Source organism: Phoca vitulina, unplaced genomic scaffold, assembly GCF_004348235.1.
Source record: "Phoca vitulina isolate PV1807 unplaced genomic scaffold, GSC_HSeal_1.0 scaffold4, whole genome shotgun sequence".
Lineage (NCBI taxonomy): Eukaryota > Metazoa > Chordata > Mammalia > Carnivora > Phocidae > Phoca > Phoca vitulina.
This window is the reverse complement of record NW_022589707.1, coordinates 21,509,995-21,526,433: the sequence shown is the minus strand read 5'-3', so window position 1 is coordinate 21,526,433 and position 16,439 is coordinate 21,509,995. Positions and strand designations below refer to the sequence as shown.

At 50.4% G+C, this 16,439-nt stretch overlaps 1 protein-coding gene across 2 annotated transcripts; it reads right to left on the bottom strand.

The window, feature by feature from the left end:
* Positions 1-1,003: 1,003 nt before the first annotated feature.
* FEZF1 (FEZ family zinc finger 1) lies at positions 1,004-3,377 on the bottom strand. 2 transcript variants are annotated; one of them, XM_032401183.1, is made up of 5 exons: positions 2,949-3,377; positions 2,577-2,798; positions 2,176-2,310; positions 1,799-1,931; positions 1,004-1,362 (listed from the first exon to the last, which is right to left on the bottom strand). In XM_032401183.1, exons 1-5 carry the CDS (start codon positions 3,375-3,377, stop codon positions 1,004-1,006), a joined length of 1,278 nt encoding a protein of 425 aa, XP_032257074.1. The 2 variants fall into 2 exon arrangements, with proteins under 2 accessions (XP_032257074.1, XP_032257073.1); XM_032401182.1 differs by having other exon boundaries at positions 2,577-3,377.
* Between the last annotated feature and the right edge of the window lie 13,062 nt (positions 3,378-16,439).

Sequence of the window (16,439 nt, the reverse complement as noted above, 5' to 3'; positions counted from 1 at the left end):
TGATTGGTATATTACACACCTCTCCTAGATAGGTTGTTTCCATTTAACTGAGCGCTACAAACGTATCAGATGGCCCCGGAAAAAGACATGTTTCTGCTAAAAAACTCCACATCTTCTGTCTCTGAACTTTGTCAAATTTCAGTACTTTACCAAAGTTATAACTGTTTAGAGAGACTATCGTTTGTTCTTGGTGAATTTTTCAGACTAAACATTAGGTGATATTAACCCAGGGTTGGGCTTTTAAAGAATAGGGCAGGATGAGGTTGTCAGAATAGTGATCTCTAGCTGAATAATATGAACAGAACCCTGAAGTTTGTTGATTAAATAAGCATGTTCCAAGTATTTATTTCCAACAGTCAGTGAATCAATTTCCACGTGCAAGAATCAAAACCGAAATTCAAATTCATCCATAGTGAACCACCTTTCTCTAATGTGTATGTGTGTGTATGTGATCACGAATGTGGAACGTGCTTTTACAGGCACACACATCTATGCGTGTATATATAACATACACACAGTGTCTCGTTACTTCAGGGAAAGAGGAAATGATAGTAAACGATCGGCAGGCATCTTGAGATAGCAGAATAACACAATGGAAATATATACAATAATAAAATTAAAATGGTGCAGCATTCCCGGGTAGGATAATACAGATCTCAATAAATACAGCAGAATTTTGTTTTTTAAAAAAACAAAACAAACACCATCTCTCCACCCGAGAGGAAGTCTTTCCAAATTAAAAAAAAAAAAGTCAGAAACAAAACCCCAAATTTTCTCATAATTGTTAGTGCCTATATAGGATATAATACACAAAACCATTTAGCAGGTGCATGCAAGAGGCGAAAGGCTGGGAAATGCAGAGGCTTCTGATCAGCTCTAACATACGGGGCCCAATATGCCCTGGGGTCTGCAGACAAGCTTGGATCTGCACGACCCAGCTCTATTCCCCCGTTGCCTCAGTAGTGGGGACCCGAAAGGGGCTGGGAAGGGACTTTGGCCTTGATCACTGATGGGCCGGGTGGAGCCCGGGCTGCAGGGGCCCAGGGGGTGGCAGTGGGGGCGGCGGAGGCTGCAAGGTCGCAGGTGGCATCTGCTGAAGAGGGGGCGACGGGTCCATGCCAGGCTCCCCAGCAGACGTGCGGGCCAGCCCCAGACTGCTGTCGTGCAGCTTGCGGACGTGCTTCTTGAGGTCAAAGTTCCTGCAGAAGCCCTTGCCACACGTGGGACAGGTGAAGGGCTTCTTGTCGTTGTGAGTGTGCATGTGGAAGGTGAGATTGTAAACCTGGTGGAAAGCCTTGTTGCAGATATTGCACTTGAACTGCTTCTCCCCACTGTGGGTCAACTTGTGGTTTTTGTAATTCCCTGAAACAGACAAATGACAGGGACGTGGATCTGAAAAGAGAGCTTGAAAAGAGAGGAGTGGACTATTGGAAAGCAAGTGGAAGAGCTGGGAGAGCTGGGAGAGCAGGTGCAGGACTGCGCTCAGCGCCTGCACTTCTCTCCCCCAAGTTTATTTGTAAATACCAACAATGAGGCCATTCCCTCCACACTTGAAAACACATTTATCAATCCAATTTTATAAAACTAGAACAAGCAGTTAGGAAATACCCCTTCAGTATATAAACCATGTCTTTCTCTAATACTTATCAGACGCACTGGTAGGAGGTTGGAATGTCAACATATGTCCAGTAACTAGCTGCACTTTAAAAAATCGTTTTTTTTTTTTCTAAAATACCTGGAAAAGATTAGAACTTTCAGTAAGACTACCATGAAAGGCAACACCTCCTGGGTTCTGTACCTTTTTGATGAAATCCTTTGCCACAGAATTCACACACAAACGGTTTGTAGCCTGCGTGTATTCGGGTATGTGTGTTTAAAGTGGAACTTCTATTAAATGCTTTGCCACACTGGTTACATTTGTGAGGTTTTTCCTATGAGAAAGGGAAGAAAAGTGGGAAGTTAGGGTATTTTGTTATTAAGGGGAGTCCTGCAAACTCAAAAACACAGTAATTCTGTCTCTCATGCTTTTAAGCAGAACAAAGGCAAAAACATGGCATTTCCCCCTGTCCAGCTAGCACATTTCAAACTTATGCTAAAGAGTAAGAGTTTAGCAGCTATTTTTCTACAAACCGTTTGGAAGTAAATCAGGTGAAATTGAGACAGACAAACACACACCTGGGTGTGAATGATCTTGTGCCTGCACAGGGTGCTGGCTTGCCGGAAGCCCTTTCCACACACTTTGCAAACGAAGGGTCTAGCTCCTGTGTGCACTGGCATGTGACGAGTTAAGTTATAGTGTGCGTTAAAGACCTTAAAGTTAAACACAGGGAGAACAGGTTAGCCCAACAAGCACTTTGAAATCAAACCCGGTGCGGGGAGGGGGGTGGTAAGGAAATAACCTTATAGCAAATGCACACAAATAATAGCAAAATAAAATGAAATTTGAAAGTAGGGAAGGAAAGAGGGAGGAAGGCAGGAAGGCAGGAAGGCAGGAAGGCAGGAAGGAAGGAAGGAAGGAAGGAAGGAAGGAAGGGTGAGAGGAAGGGAGGGAGACCTCCCTTCTACATAGTACTTGCCTTTCCACACACTTCGCAAGTGAAAACCTTGGGCTTGGTATTAGGAGAGCCTCGGCTGAAGTCAGAGGTTTTGAATGCGATTTTTTCCGACAGAAGCTGGGCGCTTTCTTTCATATAATGCTGCAGTTGAGCCTGGGACAAGTCTTTGAAAGCTACTCCCGAGGGGTACTTCTCCACCGCCGGGACCACCAGTTTATTCCTTTCAGCTAAATACGTTTTTGGCTGAGGGTGCAGAGGGGAACTGAGGAAGTAGGAGGCCACCGGGTGGATGTTCACGCCGGCGGCCGGGTGGCATGGGCCGTCACCTCGATTCAGGTAGCACAGGGCTCCCATGGCGTGGAAGGAAGAATGGTTGACCACACGCGGCCTTACCAGCTTGTACTGCTGCAGCGGCAGCGCGTCGCGGGCCAGGTCGCCCTTGAGACTGAGCGCGCAGTTGAGCAGGTCGCTGCAGCTGAACGCGGGCGCGGCGGGCGCCGCCGTCGGGGCCGCCGGGGCCTCCAGACTCGCCTTCCGCGGCTCCGAGCCAGTCATTCCTGCCTTGGAGCTCGTGTCGTACGTCACAGGCACGAAAGGGATCATGCAAGGGATCGACGAGTTAAGATGCAGGGAGTGCTTGGGGTCCCCCTTGGGCACGGCTCCCTGCAGGAAGTGGGGGACGGGCAGGGCCTTGGGCTCGGGGGTGCGCGCCATGATTCGTTCGATGGAGAAAGCCAAGGGTTTGGAGGTGCTCATCATGTTGCCCCGGGCCGGAGCAGTAGCTAACATTTTGGCAGTCGCGTTGTGGCAGGTACTGTCCATGACTGAGTCGCCAGCGTCCGTCAGCCGGGGCCAGGCTGCGCCGTCGTCCTTGTTCCCTGCTTGTCACAGACCTGCGGAGAGGAGGACGGGCACCATCACCACCAGCAGCCTCCTCCTCCTCCTCCCCAGCATCACCAGCCGAACCTGCCTGCCCAGCCCAATGGACTCCTGCCAGCCCATCGCAGAGTTCTTGGCGCACCAATGACTCGAGGACAATCACTACTTATTTCTATCAATAGAAAGTGTTGTGTCAATAACGCAGCCAAGATCTCGCCAATCGTTAACTTCCAAGAGGAGAAGGTAAACTAGATAATTGCTCAATTCGCTTCCAACAGTCAACAGGAAAACTTTTTTTTTTCCTCTGCAGTCAGTGACTACTTTTCATTGGCGAGTGAAGTTCCCCCGCCCAGAAGAGGCGGGGGCGCTCTTCGCAGAGCGGCACGCCCTCCCCTCTGCTCACAGTCTTTCGGGCGCACACCTCGCCATCCTCCCCCGCCCCTTTGCTTTTTCCTCTGTCTTTTTAATTCTCAATCTGCTTAACCAGGCTTTAAAGGCCAAGCAAATCTGAGATCAATTTTCTCGTTTAGCTCTAAGTGACATCATCTAAAATCATTGTGCAAGGGCTAAATAAGGAAACAGAGTCTAATTCAGGGGCAAACGCCAGGCTATATTTATGAAACGCCAGGCTCCAGAAAGCCACGGCCAGGAAGCCGACCGCAGCGAAATCCGAGCTTTCCCTGCACGGTTCCGCCGGGCAGACACTGGGCCCGGGTCAAAGCCGCGCCGCCTCCTCCGCAGCCCTTTTTCTAGGGCTTCTCTAGGGCGTGGGGCTCGGGAATCCCGCATCCCAGAGTCTCTGCGGCCCGAACCGAGTCTGGACCACTTGGAAGACGCCAGCAGGTAACTGGCCTCACAAAACGTCCCTGAGTATTAAAGGCCTTGGGAGGCTTGTTATGTGTTTGTGGTTTTGTAAATGCGATGTCGTGACATAAGCTTGGGAAAGATGCACTCCAGCCACAAAGTTGAGAAGGAGTTGCAAGGAATAAGCGGTGTCACACCAAAAGAAGCCTCGGCTACTACTACAGGGCCCCCACCCCTGATATACACAGACACACGCGCGCGCGCTCTTGTACCCTCACTGAGAGTCCGGAAAAAGTATTTCTTTAAGTACTGCTCTCAGAGCTCTGTCGGAGCATTTTAAATACTGAAAGTTGAGCTGAGAAGGGAAACAACTTAGTGATTCCACCCCCAACCCCCCACGTCGGTACTGCTGGAGTCCGCACTCCTTCTTACAGCAGCGCGGGACGCAGCCAGGGTGTGTGTGCACCGCGAGGCGGCGAGCGCCGGGACCTGCGGGCGCGCGAGCGCGCGGAGACCTAGCCCCTGCAACGCCCCCTTATGCAGGCGCCCCGGGATCTGGCGCCCCGGTAAAAACTCTCCGGGAGGAGTGGTAGAGCGTAAGGAGTGTTCCGGGAAGACTCCGTTGGCTGCTCCTCCGGTTGCGCGGGGTCTCGCCGCCTAGGCGGGCGCGGCCCGGAGCGCGCCGAGAACAGCGGCGCTCACGCTCCTCGTTGCTCCCCTTTGCAAGCCTGCGAACGTGCAGAGCTTAGCCCCGGGACTAGCGGCTGCGCAGCGAGGAGTCGGAGGCCGGGAGCTCGAGCCAGGGAGTGGAGGAAGAGCGCAGAGGTGCCCGCTCAGAACCTGGCGGCCTGCACGCCCCGGTGAGTGGTCGTCCGCAGCAGCCCAGAGTGCCATCTACCTGGTGAGTTACCCTCAGTGAGTGCGTGTAGAACAGGTGGTGACGGGTGCCAGACATCGGGTGGCTGTGGGTGTCTTCTCGCAAGAGCCCTGGAAAGAGTCGGCAGTGGGGGCTGGAAGCAAGCAGGCTAGAAGCCCTGGGATTGTTGAGCCCCTGAGGAATGCCACCCCAAAATGCGAAGTTGGACCCCAAACGGAGGAAATTAACCTCAAAATAATCCCTCCTCCCTACCCCATTGCTCAGCCCAGGCCACTCACACAGGCTTTTCGTGAGGGTCTGCCCCGCCCCCGCCGGGCGAACGCAGAGGGGTGGAAACCGCCCAGAGCCTGGGCAGGGCAGGCGCCTTGATGCCCAGCGGCAAAGCAGGGCAGCTGGGAGGGTGGTGGAGAAACTCAGTTGCTAAGGATGTGGGGGAGGAGGCGTGAGTCCTATTGGAAGTTGAAGGCAGCCAAAGGGCTAAATGGGGAGAAAGGTCTGGATGCGACTGGCCTTAACCAGTAGGCCAGGGAAGTGCCTCATTTCAGGTCTTGGGGTGGCTTCGGGCTAGGAGGACAAAAGCAGTGGTACGGAAGTGCCGACTGAGGCGCGCGTAGGGCACTAAAGCCAGTCCGGGCAGACGCGCCACACCACTTCGGAGCGGTTCTTGGCCCGGGCTCGGTCACCCAGGGTGCGCACACGCTGGAAATTTTCCTTCCTTTTGCTGTTGGGGCCTCAGAACCTGTCTCCTCTTCTTCCCTGCTCAGACAAAGAGCGCGGGACGGCTTTGCTAGGGGAAAGGCGTAGTTGGGGGTGGGGGGCGTCCCACGACAGATGGGTCGTGGTTAAGACTTTAATTGCTGCCTTTTGGGGCAGGTCAGATTTCCTTTCCTACCTGCCACTTCCCAACATCGAAAAATCCCCCTCATGCTGCACTGCTCCAACACAGGGCCAGGTTTAAAGGAAAAAGCAAAGAAGCACGAAACGGCCTGGCTCTGGAAAGCTTTGGAGCGCCCAGCTGACTTGTACAACTCACCCGCTTCCCGAGCGTTACCTGCCTTCTTGACTGAATGCCACCAGTTTGTTTTACGTTCGTCGCGTGTCCCTCCCTCTTCCCTTTTCCCCCTCCCCCACTCCCTCCTTCTTAACGGCAAAAGAGCCTTGCTTTGACCTCAGTAAATTTCTCCTTCGGTGGACACTGAACTAAAAAGGAAAATTATTGGCTAAGGGGTATACGTGTTTTGTATAGTTAATATTTCAACTGTTTGCTTTTCACTGGTCTTTTCGCGATTTGCCTTTTTGACAAGTGTTTGAAAGTATGGTGTCATCTGAGTAACACAAATATCTCAAAGTAGCAATTATGCCCTTCCTTTAAAAACATCAGACCTGAGCTTGCTAATCCTGAAGAGGTGCTTTTATAAATCAAGGTCTTGATATTCCAACATTTGTTAATGAGTATTTTCTATTCAAAACCTAACCTAAAACTGTTAATTAAAAAAAAAAAACTATTAAGTAAGGATTACCTTAAACAGAATGCAAAATGTATTTAGGAAGGGCTTCCATCTTACTGTCAAATCTGTCCAGTACTTTGGGGTTTTTTTCCAAACACATTTGAAAGATAACAAACAAACAACACCAAGAAAAGCAGAGCATATTTGGCAAATTTCGAAGGTTCTAAAACTGTCAAATACTTTAAAATTGTTTATTAAAAGAATGCAAGAGAATCTTGTTCATTTTGTTAATGGCAAAATAGAAACTACAATTGGATTTTCTTGGAGAATCTTATAATCCCCTCTTTTTTGGCCAGAGCTGGCGATTTAAGTGTCCCTCCCCTCCCAGCCACAGAAAGGCAGTATTTATTTGCCCCACTTTAAATCCTTGTGGAAGGTGAGTATTAACTGTGTGGCTTATCCTGCATGAGATGTACTGAGGAGAGCAGAGCAGTCCTTGATATGAACAGACCAGAGAAACTCGAGTTAAGACCTTTTGAGAAAATAAGAAAAAGTTCTACTCCTCTAAAATAATTTAAAGTTCTCATTTTTTGCCTACGGAATCTAATTTTTATTTCAGTGCTTCCTAAACTGTGTTCTTGATTGCTCAAGTTGCATGATTTTCACAGGCTTTTTATTTACATCCCTATCACAAGCAAGTGCAGGTTTTGGTCAAAATTATTGCAATCTGAAATAAAAGGTAATATAGTGGAGTCTTCGATGACCAAATAACCCACAGTCTTTCACCTCTTATTCCTTAATAAGTCACAGAATATGTTGCATTTTTAAAAAATAAAAAAACGGATTGAGAAATATTATAACTTATCTAACATTCTGCCAAGTGCATTAATTCATCTCTGGTCATTTTTTAGGATTTTCAGGTCTTTCCAACGTCCACGACTCCTGCCTCTTCATCAAAAATAGCAGTCTGCTTTCCCTTTGCTTCTTATTAGCTACCGTGAGCTAAATGGGGCAAGATTATTATTTTGACCACCTCCCCTCCCCAGGCACTCAGACCCATCCGCACTTCTTCCTGTTTAATAAATAGCAACCTACCTTCCTTCTAGAGGAGCAAAAACATTCCTAAATTCTTCTACAGTTTTGCTCAGTCTTTATCTCGGACTGGTCTTTTGTTATTTCTTGTGGTGTGTGATGGAGGCGGGGTGTTGGAGTAGGCCCCAAACAGGAGGGTCTGCAAGGTTCAAGGAAAGAGTCTTGTTGAGTACGTCAGATTAGTTAATGAATACACAGGGAGAACTAACTTTCTAGCACATCAACAAACACTTGGGTGACAAGTTCAGATTTAAGGCTACTAATGTGCTTTTAGTTTGGAAGCAGATATGGATTTTTTTTGCTAATTTTGTATAGCATGTGAAGGGTAGTATCACTGGTTAGTTGTAAAGGAGGGGTCAATTAACTCAGAGCCCTCCTTTCTTTTGGGGGAGGGGAGGTCGGCGAGTGGTTCGTTGTTTATCTTTAGACCTTTGTTGTTACTACTGTTTCTTTTTTAGTAGGGCTTCGTTGCAACCTAGTGAAATTATTGTCCTCAGAACAGTATTTACATATGAAATCAGTTTGTAAAAGTAAATGAGGAGCCCCAAAGGTGGGAGCTGTTAATGAGCCGGCAAACAGTACCGACAGGGATCACCTGCCCTGGGCTTGTTCCTGCCCGTGCGCTAATGCTGGGATTTTTCTCACCCGTTCCCACAGGCCTGTGACGTGCGTTCCCTACGGACTCGACTCAGGGCTGGACTTGATGGAAAAAGAAGTTTATAAACAAGCAACCCAATTTCTCCTACTTATTCGAGAAGCTACCTAGAAGTCAAGCTACAAAAGCCAGAAAAGTTTTGCCTGCAATTTACAACGGTGTTGTTGAATCCTGGGAAATGAACAATTAGAAGAGGACGCCCCAAATATGCTCTCTTGTTCTACACTGATAGCTGGTTATGCAATTGGCTGATTAGCGTTTTTGCGGCAGTCCCCAGATAATTTTTGTGGTCAAAATAAAAACTACATTCAATACAGCGCGATTCTTTCCTTGATACTACCCAAGAGGTTTAGAGCAGTTTTGATATTATTTTCAAACTTTCTTCCTTATTTCCCACGAAATAAATGTCTATAATAGAAATTCAAATAATACAGAGCAGAGAATTAGATTAGAGAAATGGAGAAGCAAAAGAAGTAAATCAAAAAAATCCTTGAGATAGAAATCTCTGAGAACCGTTTAACAATGTAGTTACCTCCCGGCCCCCGGTCGTCAGCGGCTCCCGACCGGGAGCGCCCCGCGCCGCCCCGCGGCTCCCGGCCGCGGGGGCCTCCATAACCGCGGCGACCTCGGCGTCCCCCGGCCCTGGCCTCGGACGGGACCTGCGTTCCCGCTGCGGGCGCCGGCGCGGAGGTGCCCCGCCTCACTCACGATTCGTTTCCCGGAGCAGAGCCATTTAATGGAAGCCCGAAGTGAGACGGAAAAGCTGACAACTCTCCCCGGCTGGACTCTCCACTTATTGGTCCTGGCTCAGGAGTCCCGAACAGTTAAAATGACGTTGGCGAGGCCGAGGGCGACCGGGCTCTGTGGCACTGCCTTGGAGGGGCTAGGTATGGTGACTCGAGCGGCTTAGAGGGGACTGGGAGCTGGGGCGCTACTCCCGCAGCCCGCCGCCAGCCAGACCTCCCCGCCCGCCCCCCGCGCCGGGGCGCCGCCAGCCCGGCTCTCGCGCCCACGCGGGGCCTCCCCGGTGCCCCGACTGCCTGCGCCGCGCCGTCGCCACCCGCGTCCCTCTGACCTCCGGCCTCCACACCTTCGCCCCCCGCGGGCCTTTGGGGCGCGATCGCGCTCCTCCCTCTCCCCGCCGCACCCCCGCGGATCCTGCGGCCGTTGCGTCCCTCCCCTCCCCACCCCCAAGGCTGGGAGAAGGGGGCAGTCACCAAAGAGTTTCGGGAGGGGGTGCCGGATCGGGTTTAAAGACCAAGTAACAGATGGCGGAGGACTCCCGTTTGAAAAGTTTTTGAACAGAACAGTCGCTAATAGACTTGCTTTGACGACTCAGAGTGTAACTGAAGGGCCATTTAATCTAGATGTCAAGAGAAAGAAAACAGGCCTGACGCTGTGGCACGCCCAAGAAGGAACTAGAGCATCTTTTAATAAGTTTTGCCTGTCATTTTCAGTTTCCCGGAAAACACTTTCTTAAGCCGATTTTAAACGGGGTTGGGGGGGGTCACCTCTGAGTTCCACTCCAAAAACCTTTCATTGTCATACATTTTTGTGCCTACCCCTGGCCCCGCGAATCCTCCCTTCGGAGCCGTTTGGCTTGCGCTTAGAATTACTGGGTATCTGCTGACGGTCCCGGGGAAAGCGAGAGAATTTTCTAACTAGATTCTTCTGTTGAAGAGTTTCCTTCAAATTTCCCCTTTGGGTCCCACCCTCCAATTTGTCCTTTCGTTCCGGTTCCTGAGCTCTCCCTGCCAAGCCCTTCTTCCTTGCTAAAAGAGGAGGAAATGGGATGGCTGTCCACCGAGCGCGATACCCCGCGGCCACCTCCAGCTGGCTTCCACAGTCCCTGAAAGAGGGAGGAAGACTCTCAGCCACCGGCCGTCCCCCTTCTCTTGGTGGGTGGACCCCCTTCTGCGATATAAACTACCCCCTCCCCTCCAGGCCTCTCTCAAACCCGCTCCCACAGGCATTGTGCACATTTCAAGAGTTGAGATGTAAATGCCAAGAAGAGGTTTGATCCGTCTTTAAGGAATCTTACTAACTTTTACCATGTTAAATTATTGCTGTCTTGGTTCGAATTAATTTGGAAGTCATGTTTCTTTTTCTCTCCCCTCCGTGTCCTCTTTAAGTTCATTTCACTCTTTGGCTTTCACTGACGGCAGGTCTGCCCTCAGAGTTTCCCGTTAGACCCAGAGAGGAAGAGGGTTCAGGAGACACTGCGCAGCGTCAAGCGCCCCGCCTCAGTGTTGACGCCGGTAAACAGGGGAGCAGCACCCCGCGGCCCGCTGTGACCTCGTGGGGCCGGCCGACTGATGTCACGAACGTGCCCGCCGCCGAGGCCCCTGGGGCCTGCTTGGCAGCCCCGAGCCCCTGCCGGGCCGCGGGGTCGGCGGTGGGGAGAGGAGCCGGGTCTGGGTACAAAGCCGGAAGAAGAAGAAGCCTGTGCATCATTCAAAGACTGAATGGGGTCGGTTCCTGCTGCCTGTGGAGGGGAAGAAACCCCTCCTCTACCTAACCCTGTGATTCACAGCTTCTCATAAATTTACATAATACAAAGGCGTAGATGTAAACCTACAGGACAAAAATAATAATTCAACAGCACATATTCCATTTTCGCACTGTGGGCCTGGATATGTTCCCGGTGTTGGCACATTAGCTGATTTCCAAAGCTTTTTACTCATGACGGAGAATAACTGAACTTTCACACCACTGATGAAAGAAGAGGCAGAGAGGAAGAAAAAAAGGGAGAGAAAGAGAAATTGGCCTTAATGACGCTGATTTGGATTTCTTGGGAACGGCAAAAGAATTTAAAAAATTAAGAGCATATGCTGTGTTCAAAAGGCGGTAGGCTTGATAAAAATTGGGGTTCCTTACTTTCCAAAGGATCTCTTCCCCTTTTATTTGGCAGATATCGACGTTTTGTTTGAAAAGCAAAATCGTTACCCTTTAATATTAATAGGACATTGCAATTTATTATTTCTCGAGATAAGCGAAGGCCACAACATTTCCTGGCAGAGTGACCCCAATGTCAGCCGGGCTCCAACTGCCCAATTCAAATATAAGATGGAAAAGCGAAGCGCGGGAGCTATACAATACACGTGATTGCTGTCGTCGCCTTTCTAGGGTTAGTGTTTTTTCCTGTCTTTTTTCTTTTTTTTTCCTGAGTTTGAACATAGACACCCCTAGTAAATTCAAATTCTGGAACTCTCCTTGAGGCATTTTCTTAGTGATTCCCTGTGGAACGCGGGGCAAGGGCAAATCCAGCCGCAAGATCTCTGGGACCCCAGCGTCCCCTTATTTTAGCCACGATGGCCGCGCAGGAGTGCTGGGGCCCTTTGGTCTTGCGCTAGGCCCCGGCCAGTGAGTCTCGCGTCCAGCCCCGGGCGAGCAACGGCGCCCTCCTCCTATTGTTTCGGTGCGGGGGTGGGGGTGCCGGTGGTAACTGGAAATCCGCAACGCGGAAGACCATCTTCCCCTCCTCTGTCTTCTGCCTCTTACGGTTCTCCCGGCTTCCCTTTTCTCTGCAAAACCCCTATGCAAAACTGGCCATATTCTATAACTTGCAATCCAACCCCTCAGTAGTTCGCGGTTGTTATTTACATTGATTTCTAGAGCTTTTAATTAAACCTGTAAGGGCAGGAACTTAAGCGGAGAAAACATCCACTTTTTCAAGTAGGCAGCAAATTCTGCCCCCACCTGCCCCCCAATTGCTGCCCCATAAAAGGTAAATTGTAATCCCCTTGGCTCCTCCACATCCCTTACTATCCTTTTAAAGCTGGATTCTTCAATTATCCATTGAAATGGAGAACAACCAACCTTTCCCCCTTTCTAAGAAAGTTCTTCGTAAGTACTTTTACCACCAATTTGTCCAGACATTTCGAGGGCTGGAATAAAGGATTCCAGTTTCCTGCCCTGCTTTGACCTCCTCAGCCAGGGTGCCTTCGTCTGGGGAAGGCCACACAGCTAGTGGACTCCTTGTTAACCTGAACAGATGGTGGCAGTTCCCTTTGCCTTGAATTGTTTTTCTGTGAAATGGGACTAAATCAAAGCCCGCTTCATTCTTGGGAGGCTTGGAGATTGAAAAGAGATTTTAAAATAAACCACTTTACATATGAAAAGCTATCTATCATCTTGTTAAAAAGTTAGGCTATAAACTTTTCCAAAATATTTTTCAGACAACTGTATTTAAAAAACAACCCTTCTGCTCAATGATTCAGTTTCTGGTTAAATACATGGACATGTTAAAATACACAGAAAGAATCACATTTGCTAAATTATTTTTCACAACTTTGAGGATTTTTCCTTATTGTTGGGGGCCTGCTCTCCCACATTCAGTCCTGAGGTCCCCAGGGGACACTTTCTTCTGTAGAATGATGAATTAACCTCTCACAAAAGCTTTTCAAAAATCCCAGTTTGATTAAAGCAGATTTCATCTCTTTAGAAGCAGTTAATGCATTTCTAAAATTAATCAACTTTCTGATAGACTATCCTAATTATATGAAAGAACACACCTAGCAATCACACAATGTAACAACAACAACAACAACAACAACAACAACAACTGGGCAGTTTGAATGAATGACAGTGAATGAAGTTCTTCAATAACTTTGAAGTGTGTTTTTAAAAAAATTATTACCAGGCGTTGGGGGTGGGGAGGATCTAACAAAGCTCTCTCTTGCCACCATCTGCGCTACCCCAGCCTTTCCATGTTCCACTTTCCACTTTCTGAAATACAGTCCTGTTGGGTTCTGCCTTTTTCCTATGTAACCTCTTTTTAATGAAACTTTTCCTACCTCCCTACCAAAATCTTCTTCCAAAGTTACAATTAGTTTTGCTTCCTTGGTATTTTAGGGAAATGCCCTAAACAACAAATTTCAGCATTTAAATGTTTCTTTCTGCCAATCACACCCAAGAGAGGTGTTACTTGTTGGGTGTTAGCAAGGAAGTAGTGTTAAAAGACAAACTAGAATTGATTTAAAGCAGAAAAGGAAATAATTTGACACACCACTTTTAATTTTTGCAAAGCTACACATTTTGTGTAGGAGCTCCATAAAGAAGTCTGTCAGAGCCCAAGAAAGGGTAACTACCCTGCCTGATGATTCTTGAATTCGAAATCAACTCTTCACTTCCTCTCTGACTTGAGAACCACTGATCCTAGGGATGGAAAAAGATTTTAGACCATTTGAGAATATGTTTATTTGCTACATTTTAGGAGTCACCCACAAATAAGCACATAAACACAGTAACTCTTTTTTTTTTTTTTTTTTAAAGATTTTATTTATTTATTTGAGAGAGAGAATGAGCTAGAGAGCATGAGAGGGGGGAGGGTCAGAGGGAGAAGCAGACTCCCTGTCGAGCAGGGAGCCCGATGCGGGGCCCGATCCCGGGACTCCAGGATCATGACCTGAGCTGAAGGCAGTCGCTCAACCAACTGAGCCACCCAGGCGCCCCACAGTAACTCTTAATGTAAAGTTGCGAAGTACAGGGAGCTTAAAGGCATCTGTGGTATTCTGGAGTGGTGTGTGTGGTGTGTGTGTGTCAAATTCTTCCCTGCATCTGGAACCACAAGCTGAAGGCAGGCTACCTTAAAGGAATGATGAAGATGGGAAACATCTCTCCCGTTAAAAAAGTAGCTCTAGTCCCAGCCCAAAGCAGGGCGGGGCGTCTTTCCCTTTCTGAAGCGATGAGTTTCTGCCTCCCCAAGGCCACCAAGTGCCTGGCCCTGGCACCACCAGGGCACGCATCTTCCTCCTCACGGACACGCTGGGATGTGACCCTGGGGCATGGCCGCGGCCCGGACTGGTCTCCAAGTTATTGGAGCCTTCTAGGGCTGTCAGTTCAGCACTCCAGGCCAGGCCTCGGTGCTGACTGCCACCCTCAGCGTCTGCCGTTTTTGCTCGGCTTCCGTGGCTGAGGCCAGCTTGGGGCACGCTGGGGCGGTTTGCTTTCGTCCGCTTCTCTCTCGGTTCCGCTGCGCATTTTCCAAGCGCTCCCTGTGTGCGCATCTCTGGTCTGAGACGCAGGACGACAATCTAGGCCTCCTTAAACTTTGGAAAACATTAATGAACACCAATTTGTCCCTTAAATTCTTTTGAACTTAACCTACTGGCTACAGGCCGAGGTCTGAGATTCCTTGCCTATAGGTCTAGCATCTCTGGATCATACTTGTCTGGTTTCAGAGCCCCTGACCAACATCATCCCCTTGTGGCCCAAAGACACGTCTCCAGCTGCCTCCCCTCTTCCCAGCCACTGCTCCAGGGGCTGCTCTCGGCGATGCCGGCCCTTTCAGCAGACCCAAGTAGGTTTGCCCCTCCCCGTCTGCTCCTCTCCTCCCACTTGGCCAGCCTTATATATAACCCCGGAACCGGACAATTCTAGCCAGTCCACTGACACGCCAGGGACCGGGCTGAAGATCCGTTGAGCGGGCTGTGATCTAGAAGGATCCTGAAACCAGCCCGGGGAGAATGGCCAGAGAGTGGTGGTTGCACGTTGGCAGAGGCAGGCCTGCCACGATTTCTTTTCAATCCATTCCTCACGAAGAACTAGTTAGTACTGGCCACAACTTATTACATGCCTCTAATTCTGACAACCACCTTCCTGATTAAGTGGCCGTTTTACAGAGAAGTTAAGTGACTCGCCCAAGGACATAGAGCTCAGACGCGGGCAAGAGGGGTAGCCGTTAGGAGGCAAACCCAGGTTTTTCTGGCTCCAAGGCCCTGCTTACTACGATTTCCCAAGCTGTGTCATGTGCACCTGGTTCTGGGCATTTCTTTAAATCAGGGGTCTTCTTCATTTGGGAAACACATCGAGTTCTCCTTCTCCCCCTTCCTCTTTTCTCAGTAGTATACTCTCACACTCCAGTGCCTATTCCCTTAAAACAATGGCATATTGCACACGGACAAAGGGCGCGACTGACTGTCACTCATGACCTCGGGAACCCAGGCTCAGAGCGTTGTGCTCAGTCTGTATCCGCTTCTGTTCCTTTAAGTATCTTCCTTCTGCGTCACAGAGAAGAGCAGATTAAGGCATCTCTGCACCCCACCTTTCAGCCAACGCTGGGGGAAAAGCCTTGCCCTTGGAAGGGGGATGGTGGGCAGCCGCCCGCCGCGCACTTCGGGGACTGCGGGCGTCCCAGCTCCCTTTCGCCTCCTCCCGGCTGCCCAGGCCCCTCCGGGGTACCGGAGCCAACTGAGCCGTCCGCTTTCCCCGAAAGTTCCTGCCCGGCCGGCGAGCAGAGCTTGGAAGGAAAAGGAGACCCGCATAGCCCCGGGGCAGAGCGTGGGGATGAGGTAGGGGGACCCCATGTAAAGATAGGGTGAGCACTGTCTTCCAGAACTCCCACAAATCAGGCTTCCAAATTCCGCACACAACTAGTCCACGGGTTTTTTTTTTTTTTCTTGGCGCGGGTGGGACGAGAGGAGGGCTGCGGGTGGGGGCGCGGGCGGGCGGTGGGGGCAGAGCGCGCGGGGGCCCACCCGCTTGCTCCCCGCCGGCGGCGCGCGAACGGCTCTCAGGAACATCGCTCTATCACCTCCCTTTGGGGACCCGGACCGGGAAGTTTCCATTTTCTGTTTGGGGAGTAAGACATAAAGGCGGCCGAGCTCTTGCTCGAATCTCCCGGCTCCGGTCTTTCTACGAAACGCGTGGCGGGAGGGGCTGGGAAGGCCGGCTCTGAGCTCCGGCTCGCGGGAATCCCGCGCACGGCCGGCCTGCGCCCCCGCGCCCCGGGCCAGCCCCGGGTCCCCGCAGGTTTTGGCTGAGGGGGGGGGTTTGGGGGCACGCGCCTCCCGGACTGCAGACTGTCGCAGCAGGGAGGGGCTCCATGAGCAGCGATGGCAGGGTGACCTCCTTCCCACCAAGCGCACCTTCCAGGAGCTCACGGACCCTCTCACCCGAAGTCTTCGCGGGCGAAGGAGGGCGACGCCGGGCCAGGCCGGGCTCTGACCGTGGGGGCGGGGTGGGAGCCCTGAGACACTTTGCACCGGCGTTTACTGCGAAAGTAGCAGGAAATCCTTTCTGCAGAGCGAGGGACAATGAACAAGAACTAAGGGGAATTCAAGTGGAAAATCCGTGAATACAAGAACGACCCACAGCTGGAGCTGAGAAGTTTACGTTAAGCAGTGCGT

Coding starts and splice junctions, on each gene's coding strand:
- FEZF1 (XM_032401182.1), bottom strand. CDS start 3,377: ATGGACAGTACCTGCCACAACGCGACTGCCAAAATGTTAGCTACTGCT. Junction 2,311..2,576: donor CTTGCGAAGTGTGTGGAAAG/GCAAGTACTATG, acceptor TTTAACTTTAAG/GTCTTTAACGCACACTATAA. Junction 1,363..1,798: donor CAAAGGATTTCATCAAAAAG/GTACAGAACCCA, acceptor TGTCTGTTTCAG/GGAATTACAAAAACCACAAG.